The 17,480-nt window shown below is 39.8% G+C and overlaps 1 protein-coding gene across 1 annotated transcript in view; it reads left to right on the top strand.

Moving 5' to 3' along the window:
* ENPP1 (ectonucleotide pyrophosphatase/phosphodiesterase 1) overlaps positions 1-16,286 on the top strand; it is a 72,941-nt gene extending 56,655 nt beyond the window's left edge. Inside the window, exons 15-25 of the mRNA XM_026649808.2 lie at positions 773-900; positions 2,181-2,250; positions 4,862-4,949; positions 6,863-7,035; positions 7,569-7,620; positions 10,418-10,572; positions 11,206-11,341; positions 12,873-12,953; positions 13,821-13,953; positions 14,786-14,942; positions 15,968-16,286. Coding sequence (XP_026505593.1) covers positions 773-900; positions 2,181-2,250; positions 4,862-4,949; positions 6,863-7,035; positions 7,569-7,620; positions 10,418-10,572; positions 11,206-11,341; positions 12,873-12,953; positions 13,821-13,953; positions 14,786-14,942; positions 15,968-16,135 — 1,341 coding nt within the window. The 3' untranslated portion in view covers positions 16,136-16,286. The remainder of the gene's footprint in view (positions 1-772; positions 901-2,180; positions 2,251-4,861; positions 4,950-6,862; positions 7,036-7,568; positions 7,621-10,417; positions 10,573-11,205; positions 11,342-12,872; positions 12,954-13,820; positions 13,954-14,785; positions 14,943-15,967) is intronic.
* The last annotated feature ends 1,194 nt before the right edge of the window (positions 16,287-17,480 follow it).

The following is a 17,480-nucleotide window of genomic DNA, read 5'->3' as shown; positions in this document are numbered from 1 at the left end:
TTGCATCATACTCACTGTCCAGAACACCCCATGCAGAAACCTCCTTATTGGCCTCATCAGGATTTTCTAGTCCCTTCTGTCCCCATCTCTGACTCCAAGCATGGTGGGAAATGGTGTCAGAGGGCTCTGGTAGCTATTATTATTGTAGTTTGTAGGGTAGGACCCCCTAAGTGGCTCAGTCTGGTATTCCAGGAGCTGGCAAACTCGAAGTGGGGATTACATAAAGGAAAAGGGAATGTTGGTGGGGGAGAATATTAAATATCCATGGGTGACCAATATATTAAAACCTTTGTATGTGTATGATTTTTCCATAATAGAGTGTTGCAGCATTCTCAGACTGGACAATTAAACACCACTAGACTTTGACATCCTGTTCATGTGACGCCTCTTACATAAGAGAGACCTCAATGAATAAAGGTCTTAATACCAGCCAGTGTTATCAAGTCCAATGTGGTCAGAACCTCATCAGAAAAAGGAGCAAAAAATTAGATAATTAAAAAAAAATTAGTTGACAACATCCCTTAAATATAACTGTTAAAATGCATATTGACCGATTCTCAAATGTAAGTAACTGATATTTATGCACCATCCAATAGGTCTTTGAGTGTGATGGAAAGACTCCCATTGACTTTAACAGGAGTTGGACAAGACCCTTTGTCGTTAAAGCACTGCTAAGCACTTAGTTTCTGATGTTCATAAGAATTTATGCATGATGGTCATGACTAGTTTTTTCACACATTATTAAATGTATATCTTAATTTAAAAATTTCAGTGCATAGACCCAGATCAGCATTTCAAAGCATTTATGAAAGAGCTCTTACCCAAGCGTTTTCACTACGTCAACAACGACCGAATTGAACGAGTACATTTTTACTTAGACCCCCAGTGGCAACTCGCTCGGTAAGTTACCATTCATCAGTATTTGATTATACAGTAAAGAGTTTCTTGACTTGTTCTTTTGCTTTGGAGGAGAAAAATTAAAACAAATGAATGGTTCTAGATTGACAGCCATTGGAGACTGAGGTCTCTGTTTAGCCACAGAACAGGTGTAGCACAAAATAAGCTTTTTCCTACAGTGCCCTTGTCCCTGATTTGGTGGGATCACCTTAGTCTATATAAATTTCTCCTTGCTAAATATTCCTAAGGTGTTGGTGGGTTTTGTGATGTGGATACTTGTCAATTAAGACCCCATTTCTGGAAAGCACTTAAATACCTGCTTAATTCCCAAAGCATGTGCTTAAAGTTAAGCATGCGTATAACACTTACCCTGGACACCTACTTCTCTGTTGCTGCTGGCGGCAAAAACTGCCTTCAGAGCTGGGCATCTGGCCAGCAGCAGTTGCCACTTTCTGGCCACCCAGCTCTGAAGGCAGCACTGCCACCAGCAGCAGTGCAGAAATAATCCGGGGTGGGGTGCTAGGATGCCCGAGAGCAGCCCCTGGCATATGTCCTCACCCACCAGGGAATGCTTCCCAGGACAGGTGGAGGATCTGGGGCTCCCCACAGCGGCCTGGACTGACCCGCTACAGCCGGGCTCCTAGGCACCACCCCCCGCAGTCACTGCTCTCCAAGGACTCTGCCAGCCCCAGAGGCAGGTCCCCCCACATAGGCTGTGAGCAGTCGAAGGGTGGTGGGGAGCTGAGGAGCAGCCACAGCCCCAGGGTCCTGAGCAGCAGCAGCAGGAATAGACGAGGGAGCTCCATGGCTTCCCGCACCATGGCACCAGCCAGTGCAGCAGCCATCCCATGCTGCCTAACTCTGGCTTCCAGCCTCCAACCTGGCCAGGGGTCATGGCCTCGGGGGAAGAGGCGGGGCTGGCACTTAATTGAGGAGGAGCAGGGGGCAGGACTATGGAGAGGGGTGGGGCGTCCTAGCAAGGGAGGGTGCAGCCACCCCTCATTTTCTGTGTAGTCCACCTCAACCCACCCACTGGGAAGAGGCTGGCGCTACCCATGACTTGCAGAGATTATATCTGCAGATGACAGCCTCTATTCTTCAAAATTTAAAGGTTTACTCCTGCAGAGCTTACAGACTCTGTAGGCCCCTGGGGTATAGACTTCACTTTAGTTAATGTCCCCTTTTATATGCAGACAAACAAAGCTACTGAATATATTTTTACATAAATGCATTTTATAACATAAGTATTATTGGTTACATACCCTGTGACTTCTTTTAAATAGAAAACCATCTGAAATCAAATATTGCAGTGGTGGATTCCATGGCTCAGACAATCGCTTCATGAGTATGCAGGTAAGATTCAGAAAATGGTAACGCTTATGATAACTTAATTCACCTTATTCACAGGTTGCAAGGGATGATTTTCGTGCATATGTTTGTTTAATCCAGGACACACCCTGTGACGGGGTGTACCAGGCCTTTGTGGCCCCCTGCTGCAGGCCATGCTGTTCTGCCACACCCTGCCCCAGGAAGCAGTGAGGTGGGAGAAAAAGAGAAGCAAAGATGGGTTCTCCTTGCTTGCTTAGAGAGGCCTCAATGGAGCAACCATCTTGGAAGCCACAGCCAAACTGAGCCCAGCAGGCTGAGATAAAAGGATCTGTAGAGCCTTAGCGGGTCAGTTCCTGGCTGGGATGAGAGGAGTGAAGAAGGGGGATGGAGCTAGAGAATAACCTGTGGATGCTGGCCCTGAGATAAGGATGGAGATAAAGGGCCTGGCAGGAAGAGGCCCGTGGAAGTAGCAGCTATGGATTAGAGTAAATAGTACAGTATGTGGTTGCAGTTTATAGGGTCCCTGGGTTGGAACCCAGAGTTCCCCTACTAGCCATAGGTAAAGTGTTATAAACCCCAAGAAGGGGACAGGTCTTATTTGGGAGCCCGAATAAAGGGCCCAGAGCTAGGACTGATGACCCTGGCAAGGGCAAATATGCTATATAGTTATTGGACTCTTTTGAACCCCATCTGGGGTATTATTTGGACTTTGTGTCTTGGCTGGAGGGCCAAGTTGCTGAAGACCATCAAGGTCAGCTGGCAGCCTAGAGTGGTCAGGAAGGCATTTAACTTATAAGAAAAGGGGAGAGTAAAAAGACGGAAGATATGAGCACTCAGCACAAAATCAAGATGCTGAGAATAAAATGAATCAAGGATAAAGTTTGCAGATGACACAAAAATTGGGGGAATGGTAAATAATGAAGAGGACAGGTCACTGATAAAGAGCAATCTGGATTACTTGGTGTAAACTTGGCACAAGCAAACAATATACATTTTAATACAGCTAGGTACAAAGAATGTAGACCATTCTCACATGATAGGGGTTCTATTCTGGGAAGCAGTGACTCTGAAAAAGATTTCAGGATCATCAGTTGAACATGAACTCCCAATGCGATGTTGTGGCCAAAAGAGCTAATGCAATTCTTGAATGTATAAACACGGACTCTTGAATAGAAGTAGAGAGGTTATTTTACATCAATATTTGACACTGGTGCGACCACTGCTGGAGTACTGTGTCCCGTTCTGGTGCCTACAGTTCAAGAAGGATGTTAATGATAAATGGGAGAGGGTTCAGAGAACTATTAGAGGATTAGAAAACGTGTCCTATAGTGAAGAGAAGAGAAGGTTAATGGGTGACTTCATTAGTTTATAAGTATGGGAAAGAAATATTTAATCACTGAAATATTTATTTGTAACTTGAAGCTAGACAAATTCAGATGGAAAACAAGGTGTAAATATTTAATGGTGAAAGTAATTAAGCACTGGAATATTGTGCCAGGGTTTGTGGTGAATTCTCCGTCACAGACAATTTTTAAATCAAGATTGGCTATTTTTTTAAAAGCTATGCTCTAGGAATTACTTGAGGAAGTTCTATGGCCAGTGTTATACAGGAGGTCAGACTAGATGATCACAATTGTCCCTTCTGCCTTGGAATGTATGAATGTTTCTGTTCATTTCTGTGCTCCTTCTATAGAGCTGGAGTTAGTAAATACAATGGAAATTTGACTCTTACTTCAGAAACCTGTACATGCCTTCAACAATTATGTATTGTTGAGATCAAACTGTCTTAAAAGTCATAGTTAAACATATGTAATTGACTTTACCCCATATTTGTATTATTCACCTAACCTGGCCAACTAGCCTTCCCAATCCCCCCCCTCACAAGAGGAAGGATTGTTTTATGGTTAATTCAAAGGGACTGAAAGCTACACATGGGTTCTTTTATCAGCTCTGCCACAGAGCTTGTGTGACCTTGAGAAAGTGACTGAATCTGAGATTGTGATCATTGTTTGCAAAGAGCTTTTAGATCTTGCCGAGGAAGGTGATATAGAAGGGAAACAGTATTATATTGCTTCTGCGAAGATGGGTGTGATCTATTGGGTGTGCAGTTTTCATGCAGAAAGAGAAAACAATGAGTGCCTCAGACTAACGGCTTGCAAATAAGCTGTTCAGGTGACGTATGCCAGTCATGTTGGGCCAACTGTTACACTATGTTCCTTTTAAGTGATTTTATTTAAGTAAACATATGGAAGCGGAATTAATTTGCTCAAAAGGAGGGAACTTTCATACATCACAAGGTTTACATTTGCTGAAGATAACTTTTAAAGCCAGCTGTGAATCAAACTCAGATTTGCTCAGACTTGTCCACCTCCTACATCTTCTGCAAATGCTTCTTCTACCTCTTAAAATTTCTTCCATGATTAGCCCTTTGTTGTCATGTGAAACATATATCTTTAAAAAAGAAATCTGCACCTAGTTCAGTCCATGGCACACTGTATATGTTTATCATCAAAGATGCGGTGATTAAAATGTAAATGGATAAAAGTGATTTCAGTTTATGTAATAATATGTACACTTTTTTTACTGTAATATTCCTTAAAGACAAAAGTAAATTGGAGTTTTGTTTAAACTGTAGGCTCTCTTTATTGGCTTTGGACCTGGATTCAAGTTCAAGACTCAAGTTGACCCATTTGAAAATATTGAAATCTATAATTTAATATGTGGTAAGAATAAGCAATCTTTTTTTCCCTCATGAGCCTGTGAAAACCTCTTGGGCATAAAAATAAAAATCTTAATAAACACGTGTTTAAATCTCTGATGAAGCTTCTCCCTTAGAGCCTAATGTGTTTCATAAATTTGAAGTCATGTGTATTCCTCAGAAAGATCAGACCCCTAGAGTAAAAAAGCAGATTAATATGAACTCTCTTTCTGATTGGAACAATTTAACTTTTGACATAAAAGAATTAAAACAATCTGTCCTGCCCCTGCCAAAAAGTAGCCTTTCTAGATTACTTGATTGATGTGTTTCCTGCTTTCCTTGCATGCCTGTGTGCTCACCTACTGCACATCATCATGTAATTTATTCAGGACACTTGTCTCTTTATTTCCTGTAACATTACTATTTATTGCACCCGCAACATCAACCTAAGATCTCTTTCTGTAAACTGGATGCCTCGTTGGCTCCTTTGCTCTCCCCTCATATTATGGTATCTCTTCTTCCCTTTTACTTTTCTCTGTTCTTGGTTTCCTTAGCTCACCACTGTCTTCCATTGTCTGTCTATAATCCTCCACATCTCTCTCTCCACCTGCTAGTTCCCTCTATGTCCCCGGGGGTCTCCACCTGTCTTTCCACCCTCTGAAGCACAGTTGCCAACTTTCACGCAGTAAATAAGCACCCAACTTTCACAATAAGCCAAAAATCAAGCTAATCCTATTTCAAAACAAGGCCAAACCAAGCCAATCCCTAAGAACCCCAAGACTCTGCGACTAGATCCTCCTGGCATGCAGTCTTGGACTGTGGTGGGCCTGCTGTGCACCTCGACTCTTTCCTCCCCTTGCCCCTGCTTGCCATCCCCCCCCCCATGCCACTGTTTGCCAGCAGCCGATCAAAAAAAAAAAAGCAACAAGCTACAAGCCAAAAACTAGTCAACAAGCAACTCACAAGCCAATTAAGCCAAAAACAAGCCCAATTTCTGCATTTTTTTCATGGGTTTGGCATGTCTGCTCTAAAGCCTCCCCTGAAAACTCCTTCTTCCCTTTTTTTTCTCTGGAATTCTATTACCAAAGGCCTTGATCCAGAAAAACACTTAAGCCTGTGAATAGTCCCACTGAAGTCAGTGGGAAAGCTCTGGTGCCTAAATGTTTTAGTGGATCAGGGCCATTGGCAGGAAGCCGTGTCCCTTTTTCTCTTACTTGCACATACGTTGTTGCTTCCTTTTGGGACTGTTGCTACTATCATTGATGAAGAATATAGTAGACCAGTCACTAGTTAAACTCCACTACAGCTATGCAAGCTTCTCCCTTGAGCTATCACCTCTTATGGGGAGAGGCAAGAGTGGAAGTCTGTATTGGCAACTCAGAGGAGCCAGTTCAGCTGTAGGCCCTAGTGCCTTCAACAGGTACCCATGCCAGCATCTCAACTTTCAGAAGATAATTGATCAGGAGTTCCCCCAAAACCTGGGTGCTCAATAGCCACCAACTTTGTGCACCAATTATTAGCCACTATTTCAGATTTGGAGGCTACAAGTTCAACTCCCACAAGGTGCAAGTGTTGTGTGTGTTTGTTTTTTTACATAGGGGAGCATTGTCCCTTCCCTCTCCACTATCAGGAGGCAGGTGGATGAGAAATGGTGTCTCCCTCCTTCACTACAAGTGACCATCACAAGTGGTAGCTGGCTGTGAAAGCAGCTACATAAATCTGCCACCTGACTTAGTTTGACTGCATGGAGTACTAAGACAGAAACAGGCAATGCTGCAATCATGGCACCCACATGAGTATAGTCACAGCCAAACTCTAATACTGCCATGTATTTTTTAGTCAAATAACTTTGTTAGTCTCTAAGGTGCCACAAGTACTCCTGTTCTTATTATATATTTTTTTGGTTCCCCCTTAATGTTCAGTTTGAATTGTTTGTAGATTTGCTTGGTATAACACCAGCCTACAACAACGGAACTCATGGAAGCCTAAACCACCTTTTAAAGAATCCTGTTTACATTCCAAGACATCCAGAGGAAGGAAGTCATCCATCTGTATATCCTCTCATGAAAGCCACCTCTTCATTGGACATTGGTTGCTCATGTGATTTGGCAGTAAGTAATTCAGATGGATAAAACTGCTGAGCCAAAATAATTTGTTTGTAATTATGTCTGAAACTGTATACTCCTGACTGTGATCACTACATTCATAATTTTGCCATCTGTAGGCCTGATAGAGTGCCCATTGACATCAATGGAAATATTTCTATTGATTTTAATGAGCAATAGGTATAGAGGGCCTGATCTACCTTTTCACGTAGGACCAAATGCTGCCATTGGAAGGCAAGGTTTGACAGAAAAGCACTGAACTCTTTCCTTCTTGACTTTATCATATGGGAATCTTCCTCCTGTGGAGGATAGTTGTATATAAAATTGAAGACTTTATTTTCTTAATTTAAACCTTGATTATGCATGCTGTCGATGGGCAGCCCTCCAGTTGACTTCACTGGGAGTTCCTGTGTGGAAGGCTTGTGGAACAGAGGGCTTGAATTTGTTAACAAAGGGTTTTGTATATTTATTGTTGAGAACTCTTGGCAGGGAATCGTGCTCTATACAACAAATAGTAGCATCCTATGTTTGTTTTATAGGGCTTGCCCATAAGGGATTTTCAGCAACAGTTAAATCACACTGCATCAGAAGGTAAGCATTTTATTTTATAGGAGAAAATGGTTTGTTTGTGTGTGTGTGTGTGTGTGTGTGTGTTTTAAATAAAAATATTTTTTATTTAAAAGTTTGACCAATGCCTAGATTTATCCTGAGTCCTACTCAAGTACATGGGCTGAACAACGAATCTCATCTTTTACTGGTATTTACCTGAACTATTCATCTTTACAAATAGATCCCTCTGTCTTGTAAACTGCTGTTCTTTAAAACTCTATTACTATGCAGTATATTTTTATAGAAATGTAGTCTATATTTGAGGCCATTACTACATGGTTGCTCTGTTAAATACAGAACTGATATGGCATATAGGGCAATCTACTTCTTGATTATCTAGATATACTTGAATTCTCCTATGGTAGGTTTTGAATTTGACAACATGGGATACATAAGAATTTCATGAGGAAAAATTAGCTAGGAAAACCCCGCAAATGTTAATGCCTAGATGCCTGCATATATGATGAAACATAGAAGATCTTTAGACAATCTAGAGTATTAGTCATAAGAATAAAATAGGTATATTTACATGGTCAATAGTATATCTGCATTACTGTGATTTGTAATAGAATATATTCTGTTATGACCATATTGAAGCTGTTTTTTCCCTTTTAAATGAGCCTTTGACCAATATCCGGTGACTAAGTCATCAGAACTAAAACCTAACTAATGGTCATGTGGAATGCATCTGCTGGCATTAATAATATCAAAAATAGATTCAGGTTGATTAAAATGTCAGAAAGTTCAATAAGTTGATATGGACCTCGTTCTGTGTTTGTATTCAAGACAGAGGTGACATCACCACCTCCCATGAAAATAAATTCTGTGCCCATGAGTAACTCCCATTAATAGCTATAGGGTTATGTCCCCATTGAAGGCAGGATTAGACATTTTTTGTCCATTCATGAATAACTGGATGCTTTGGCAGATATGTGTAGACTGCTGTGGTGTAGGCCGTGGGATAAGAGTTTTTCATGAGTCTACTCAACAATAACAGCAGATACTTTAAAAACATACCCCAGAACCTCTTAAAATTCTTGCTTTCAGTATTTTGTAGCACTCATGCAGATGATCAACAAAATGAGATCCACTTAGTAACTTTTTAGGCCTGATCCTGGGAATTTTGCTTGAGTTCCCAATTCAGCAAGATATTCAGTGGGTAGTCCCATTGAAGTTATTCGGACTATGACTTGCTTAAAGTTAAGCATATCCTTAAATACCTTGCTGAATGGGCCTGAGTCAATGGGTGCAGGATCAGGCCCATAATTCCAATTGACTCACTTTTGTAAAGATGTAAGTCTAAGGGCCTGATCCTGCACCCATTGACATTAATGTTATTGTCTTCAATGGAAGCAGGACTGTTCTACACATTTAACAGTTTAGATAACAATACTCCAGTAATTCAGATCTTGATATTAAAAGTTATAGTGACTACACTTACCAAATACAGTAGAACCTCAGAGTTACGAACACCAGAATTACAAATTGACAGGTCAACCACACATCTCATTTGGAACCAGAAGTACACAGAGCAGAGACCAAAAAAAGAAAGAAAGAAAGAAAGGCAAATACAGTATAGTATTATGTTAAATGTAAACTACTAAAAAAATAAAGGGAAAGTCAAAAAAAATTAACAAGGTAAGGAAACCTTTTCTGTGCTTGTTTCATTTAAATTAAGATTGTTAAAAGCAGCATTTTTCTTCTGCATGGTAAAGTTTCAAGGCTGTATTAAGTCAGTGTTCAGTTGTAAACTTTTGAAAGAACAACCATAATGTTTTGTTCCGAGTTACGAACATTTCAGAGTTACAAATAACCTCCAATCCCGAGGTGTTCGTAACTCTGGGATTCTACTGTACAAGTGAAAGGAGTCACTACAGATTAAAAAAAACCACAGTGATTATTGTGCAGAAAGCAAACCGATAAATCCCTTCTGGATTGTAAAGAAAAGAATAGTTCATAGCCACACAGGGAAAGGAGCCACACACAATTACAGTGGTGCAAAAACATTAAAATGTTCACTGTCCTGAATTATTCTGCACTGTATGGAGAAATTAGGCACACTTTTTATTAGAGTGACTGTAATTACACTGTACTGTAGTTGCATTGCAATTACGGTGTAAATATATTGTAATGGCACTTTTTCCTGCTTTCTCGGGCCAGTTGGTAGAAAAAGGGTGTAAGGAACAGTCTCTGGCTATGACAGTAATTCATTGTGGAACTAAATGCACATCCTTATGAAGGACTAACCAACATTTCACTAAGTCATTGATTAATGAAAGGATTTAAAAGAGAGACATTGAAATCAAAGTCAATTATATGACTTACTGCTTCAGTAAGACTGAAGTCTGTCCCTATCCTTTCAACATATTCCAAACCTATCAACTAGTCATTGTTTCTCCCTAAACACTAAGAGTGGTGGGTTCCAGAAGAAACACTTGAACTGAAACACCCATCCAAATTTTGGGGAAATTTAGGACCATCTCTAATTTTAAATGGTTACTCTATACTGGCAAAATGCATTACTTCCTCTTTGAGTTTAATTCTACTATATATTTAAATATCAGATATTGGTTATTTGCCAATCTATTGCATGATCATGGAAGTGCTCTGCAGGCTAGTACCTTTCTCTTCCTCTTGTCTTAATCATGATTTTTCTGTGTGGTAGTTGGAAATTGTGGCAAGAACTTGCCATCACAAGAAATATGAAGGTGCACTGCAGAAAATGTTAACAAATATGCAAAGCGTATAGAACTTGTAATAACCCCTGTTTCTGCTCTAGTAAAGAAGATCGAGAAATACAGTTTGCCTTATGGGAGGCCCAGGGTTCTACAGCAGAGAAGCACATATTACCTCCTTTACCATCACCAGTATGTGAGTGGATACAGCCAGGATCTCAATATGACTTTGTGGAGTGCTTACACTGTTAGCAAATATGTAAGTATTTGCTGGCTTCTGTAATGCTTTGTTCTTCCTCCTTTAAAGTAAAATAGACTGAAACACACATGATGGTATAGAAAATTACTTTATTTCATAGAAATATTTTTCTTAGAGTGGCCTTAGATTAAAAACAATTTAGGATCAGCAGAGAATGTTATTCAGTCTGATTACTTGGAGAAATTGCAGGATTTTCAATAAATATGTGTTATTTAAAATACTACGTATCATACAAAAATATACTTAAGAATAAGCTACAGGGAAACAAATACTTCACAAAAAATAAAATCCAGGACTGCTAAATCACTTCACTGCCACAACACCTCCCGAAGGCTCTCAGGCACTTCTAACATGCACATCTAGGTTTTCTTTTGATAAGGGAAATTCTTCCCACAGCACATGAAATGCCTCAGTTCTGTCGTCTTATTTATAAGATACTCATATGAAGCAATTTTTGCCTCATCAAAATAAGGACGCAAGAACATTTAATCCTTCTTAAACTTAGTCTCCTCACACAACTAAGGACAATTGCAGACAATTTTTTAGGGTTTTGTAAACACAAATATGGAAGTGAACCATGATGGTGACTCAGCTATTTGTACAGCAAATTATTATTCTTTTTCTGTTCAATAGGATAACCGGACTGCCTCTGTGGAAAACTTGTCCAACTGTTTACATGTGGACATTCGTATCCCTTCTAGTTCTAGCAAGACTTGTTCATTTTACAAAAATCACCATCAACTGAACTACGGATTCCTTTTCCCTCCAAGTAAATTCACCGTCGTCTTCACACAACTTGTCTGAGTTCTGTCATCCCTATGTTTTGTTCATGCAATAGTGGAAGGGGGCACCCTTTGTAATAAAAAGATCCAGGGAATTAACTGAAGGCATGAGGTTGCTACTGCTAAGCCATTTGCAGTATAGTCCATTTCAATCTACCATTTATGCTAACATGCAAGGAATAGGAATCTCCAAACTTTACTTTGGCAGTTGGCAGGATGCCCAAGATGTTCTTACTCCCAGGATTTCACCCAGTATTGGTCTAGCTGTAAATTTTTTGCAAGTGATTTTCTTCCTTTGCTTTATTCAAATCACTTGCAAAAAATTTACAGCTAGACCAATACTGGGTGAAATCCTGGCTCCACTGAAGTTGATGGAAATTTTGCCATTGACTTTAGTAAGGCCAGGATTTCACCAGCTGTGAAAAGTGTAACTGGCTAGGCCTGCCCTCTTAGTTACAGTGTATTGGTTCACTAGATGAAAACCTTTGCATCAGAACATTCTTCATCCCTTTAAACAACAGCATGGAATTATTTCCACCGTCCTTCTGGAGGTTTGCGAGGTAGTCAAGTTTCTAACATGGCACCTCACGCAGAAAGGGCGGGAAAGTTTATGAACTCTGAATCAAGTCTTATGAATTGGGAAAATACAAATAGTGCAAGTTTCAAACTTTCTTCCTAAGTGGCGGTTACTATTTAAAAAAACCCACAGTTTGTGTACAGGAATGCTCATGTCAAATACTAGGGTGTAGCATTCAGTGGGAAACTTCCTTCAATCAACTAGAATTGACCTCATTTTATATCTGAAATACAGTATTGTCCCATATCAAGTCTTCAGTAAAATAATTAATTGTTTGCACTTAAATATTTTGGGCCTGATTCTCTAACACTTTGTGTAACTATTTATACCTGTTCAAAGTGAATGTGAAACACTGCTATTCTGCTCCAGTAGCATTTTACCCCTACTTTGCACAGATATAAACGGCTACACAAGGTGCTGGGCAGGTATTATTGGTATTATTTGGTATTATTTCTTTTTGATTATTTGAGCATCTACACTAAGTTTTGGGTGCTAGGGCAGAATCTTCTAGGTTTAGATAGAGCTGAGCCCTTCTGCTTTTTTTTATCTATTCTGCAGGCAGAATGACTTGGTAGTAGGCCCTAAAACTCATGCAGTGATCCAGAGGTGACCAGTGAAATCTAAAAGTGTGCACTGATTTTTACATTTTCAGGAATGTGTCCACTTTATATTTGACAACTGCACTTACTGGAGCTGCTGCCTAGATTGCTTCATTCTCTATGCACCTGGTCCAACACCCATTTAAGAGAATGAACAGACCCCTGCATTGACTTCAGTGAGAGCAGAATCAGGCCCCAAGTGCATTTACTCTTTTGAAATAGGTCAGACCCACAATAACATTTTTAAGTTGATCTATTTAACCTCCATGTAGCTGGCATCTCATGGCTTTCCAAGTGACCCTACAAAGTAATGAATAGTTGTTTATCATTCATTTCTTTTAGATCTAAGAAAAGACACAAGGAAGAGTTCCTATGAAGTCCGACTTAACAGCAACATTGTTCCTATGTATCATGAGTTTAAAGGTAATTATGTATATTTATTTACATGCAAAAGCATTGCTGATTTGCTTGTTTCCAAATCATTGCAAAAGATCCCAGGCTCAGCTGCCTCTGTAAATTAAGTCACAGCCAAGATAATTGGTAACAATTGGGCCAGACTGTGAACTCCTTGCTTACATGGACGAGAAGTTACTCATTTGAGTAGTTTCACTAAAGTCAGTGGAATTGCTCATGTGAATAACTGCTCGCCACAATGAGTTTGGGGTTCCCAGTCTCTGGTCCCATGTAAACAAAGGCCCAGAACTCATTTCTTAATTTAACATTTTACAATGTTTTGTTGCTTATTTTTCCTCCTGTCTGAATTTCACCTGTGTGTATTTTGGGCAGAGTGTCTTTAATGGACATGGATAAAGTTAAATAATTGACACCAGTTCCTAGTTTAGGAATGCTTTCTAGGCTCAAATATGGTCTTGTACCTGAGTTTCTTATCTGAAATCTAGTCTGCTGTAGTAATAAGGGCAACAATCTCACATCTAGCAGAGAAGGGATGTGCAAGCTAGACATGCATGAGTGAGGTGGCGCATGAGGTGCATGTAGGGCACAGGGGGATTGAGTTGGTATCTGAGAAACTAGGTACAGAACTACTCCCCCTGCTAAGCAGGTCTGCCTCAGCCTAGTACAGTTATATTTCACATGGGGAACATAAGATGGCTCACTCTTAACTGGGACATCAGTCTCTCAGAGGTATGGGGAGAACTTTGGAGACTAACAATAAACACCTCTTTTCTTCTATCTTCATCATAGCTGTCTGTATACTGATAAATACACAGTGCAATTATTTTCAAAAATTCTCCCCGACATAACATTTCCCACTACCATATTGTATTCCAGTGTTATGGAACTATTTCTATGATGTTCTGCTGCCAAAATACACTCTGGAAAGAAATGGTGTCAATGTAGTCAGTGGCCCCGTGTTCGATTATGACTCCAATGGGCTGTACGATACTCCAGAAAAAGTGAAGAGGTGGGAATTTTCTCCTTTCTAATGCTGATTTTTTTTCTTTCCTTTTTTTATCATTTCATAATAATTATGACACTAGTTGCCAAAAAATTATCTCCCAAGAGGAGCTCCTGGATACAGGATACATCAGCTAATGTGTAGGCAGTCACATAGCTGAAAACACATCACTTTAAAGCTAATAGCCCAACAAAAGAGAAGGTAAAAAGAAAAAAACACCCCAGAAGTATGGAATCACAAACCCTGTATGTTAGGTCCACCTGGGAGCTGTGGCAGCTGTAAGAATGGGGTTTTACCTAGAACTCCATGAGACTGCCTCCAGTACTGGAGGAAACAGGAGCAAATGAAGGAGCCCATTGTCTTTGGTAGTCTGATTCCTTCCTGATTCAGAGTAACTGGCTAAGTTCTATTGATAGACTTCTCTGTAAAAATTTGCTATTTTCTTATAGTTGGCAAGATTGGTTCAAAATAACAGATGAGCTGGGCGTTCCTTTAACTGAGCCAGAGCTCTGAACTCTGCCAATAATCTACTTTAGATTCTCACCTATTTTTATGACAAATCATGGTTTTCCCTTTTTGAGACCATCACTAGACCTACTCTTTAGACCATCAAGCCAGCCAAACTCGGCTTGTGTGACAGCAGTCTAGAATGCCCTTCAAAGCTCAGAGTATTCTACTGGCATATTCTAGTGCTAGCCTTCTGAAGGTTTCCCTTGGGCCAAGGAGGTTAATAAAACCTGTTTGCTAAAGTACACCAGGTGTCATTGTGTCTTTGCGCTACATTAATTTGATAGTTTTAGAGGAAGTAGATCTAAAACACCACCTCTTTGCATTTCAGATTAACCCGTGACCCAGAAGTTCTGGTTCCAACTCACTATTTCATTGTGCTGACGAGTTGTAAAAATATTTCCCAGACCCCACTGCAGTGTGAAGGGGCTCTAGATGCCTTATCTTTCATTGTACCTCACAGGCCAGACAACAGTGAAAGCTGTACAGTAAGTAGCCTTTGTTTAGCGCCATGTATATATCTGAAGCCAGGCCTGACTCACACTGCAGACAGAGCAGTGATGAATTAGTTAATGGCTGTAAAGTCCTTTGAGGTATTTTATAATGGTGTCCTAGAGTGAGATTAAACAATTTCATTTACAAAGGTGGGTTTATAGAAGTGTGGTATATCTATTTACATGTGAAAGTAGCTATGTTGTGTGCTTTGCTCTTTTGAATTGTAAAGAGTGGCTGGGTTACAGCTGGTGGGTTTGAAACACAATAGAGTGAGAGAATCTTATTATGACACTTCAACAGAGACATCTATAGTATCAGCACCAAATCACAGTAGTTGACACACAAATCCATTACTGTTGACATGATTACCTCCCCTGCCACTGGATTCCACATTTTTATAACTCAGTAGGTTAAAATCAGTTGCATTTTGAGTTTACAAGGTCACTTTGCTAAATTAATACTGCCTGTTATACAAGACAGCCAACTTTAATTTTAATTTTTAATATTTGATAATGGGCTCTTCAATCTGGCAGAGAAAGGCATAACGATCCAATGGCTGGAAGTTGAAGCTAGACAAATACAGACTGGAAATAAGGCATACATTTTTAACTGAGAGTAAATAACCATTGGAATAATGTACCAAGGATTGTGGTGGATTCTCTATCATTGACAACTTTTAAATCAAGATTGGATGTTTTTCTAAAAGATCTGCTCTAGGAATTATTTGGGGGAAGTCCTATGGTCTTTGTTATGCAGGAGGTCAGACTAGATGATCACAATGGTCCCTTCTGGCCTTGGAATCTATGAAACTGTGAAAACAAGATCAGGTGCTATGTTTAGCTATATTTGTAAATGCTTGATATCCACTGATCTCTTCAACTTCTTGGTTAGGTTGTGTGAAAATTTGTTGCCTTAACTTCTACAAAACAGCCTTCCACTAGCATATTGTATGTGTAATCCTTGGAACAGAATTCTGCAGAATATCCCTAATTTTTCTCTTGTTTCTCTATCCCAACAGAGACACAAACGTGACTTTTTGTGGGTTGAAGAGCGAATGAGGTTTCATACAGCCCGGGTCAGAGATGTAGAACTTCTCACTGGACTCAGCTTCTACCAAGACAGAAAACAGCCAGTGTCTGATATTTTACAGTTAAAAACATATTTACCAACTTTTCCCATGGAGTGAAATTCACAACTCATTTTGTAAATACACTATTTTATCTACAGGAAAAAAAGTCTTTAAATGAGCTGGAACACTTACTGAGAGCCGTTGACCATATTGAGAATTGGAAAGAATCTGTGCCACATTCATATCTCAGGGATATTTGATGGACTAAGTATAACACAGAAAGACCGCTCCTGTTGGTCTTACTCCCACTTGAATGTGGTAGAATTGTGTCTGTTATTAAAGCCAATCTGCCAGCATTTGAACTTTATATACAGAAACACTGAGAATAAAATTATAATGGCACCTTCTAAATCTTTTTAATTACATTGGAGTGGAAGAAGTTTATAAGGGAGGGATAATTATCAATATTTTGATCAAAAATAGAGACAATTGGCAAGTATGTTAAAGTCCTGGAAAGCCATTAAAATCCTGATTAATGTAGCATACACAGTGGTTCCTTTTCATTCTGGCTTCTAAGGGGGGGAGAACGTCTAGTGAATTAGACATTGAGCATTGTTCTATTAAAATATCATTCAATGTACTGCATAAAGCTATATTGCATGTGTTATGGCATCCACCCCCAAGTGGGTCATCAGTAAAGGAAGAGCGTAAGACTTTCAGCACCAGGGCACAGGCCTCTAGCTAAAGCAATATCTTTTTTAACTGGTAGCTGTAGTAGACCAGGAACTAAAGAGAAATATGCAGTTACACACGCGTTCTGTGACTATGTTGGATGTGGTGCTTCAGAGTACATGTATAATAAGAAATGAATCAAATAGAATCTAAGAACAGTTTTGGAGAATTATTTCACTCCAGATGAACCTAGATTTGATTAATACATTTTGTTTCTTAAAGGTTCAAGGTGGTTTTTAGAGTTGGTGGAATAAATTTGTCATTTTAAGGAAAACTGACATTTTGGGGGGAAAATGCCATTGCCCAGAGGACCATTGCTTTCATTTTCATTAATAGTGAAAGATGATTTCCCCCCTCCCCCCCCCCACTAACATTCAAGGCTGATTTTTTTTTCCTGAACCCCTTTTCAGCACAGTATGTCCCTAGAGAGGCACCAACTGACTAGATCCCATCTGCATTTCCAGCTGTGTCCTTATTCCCCAATATACCTAAATTGCTGTTCACTTACCTTGCATGCAGATACAAAGCCAGATGCAAAGCCACCAAGGGCAGCCAGCCAGCTGTCTTGGAAGCTGTAGTACTGCACAACCAGCTACTGGTGATGCAATATGCCGTCACTTCCATAATATTCCCACTTGGTCTCCTTTGGTCTATAAAGACTAGACTCTCTACATAGGATTTCTTTTATAATCAGTGATAAATTTCTACTTTTTTAAAACCACAAACTACA

This window comes from Terrapene carolina, unplaced genomic scaffold, assembly GCF_002925995.2.
Source record: "Terrapene carolina triunguis isolate 2854851 unplaced genomic scaffold, T_m_triunguis-2.0 Scaffold85, whole genome shotgun sequence".
In the NCBI taxonomy this organism is placed as follows: Eukaryota; Metazoa; Chordata; order Testudines; family Emydidae; genus Terrapene; species Terrapene triunguis.
The sequence above is the reverse complement of the archived record's forward strand: the minus strand, read 5'-3'. Positions and strand labels throughout refer to the sequence as shown.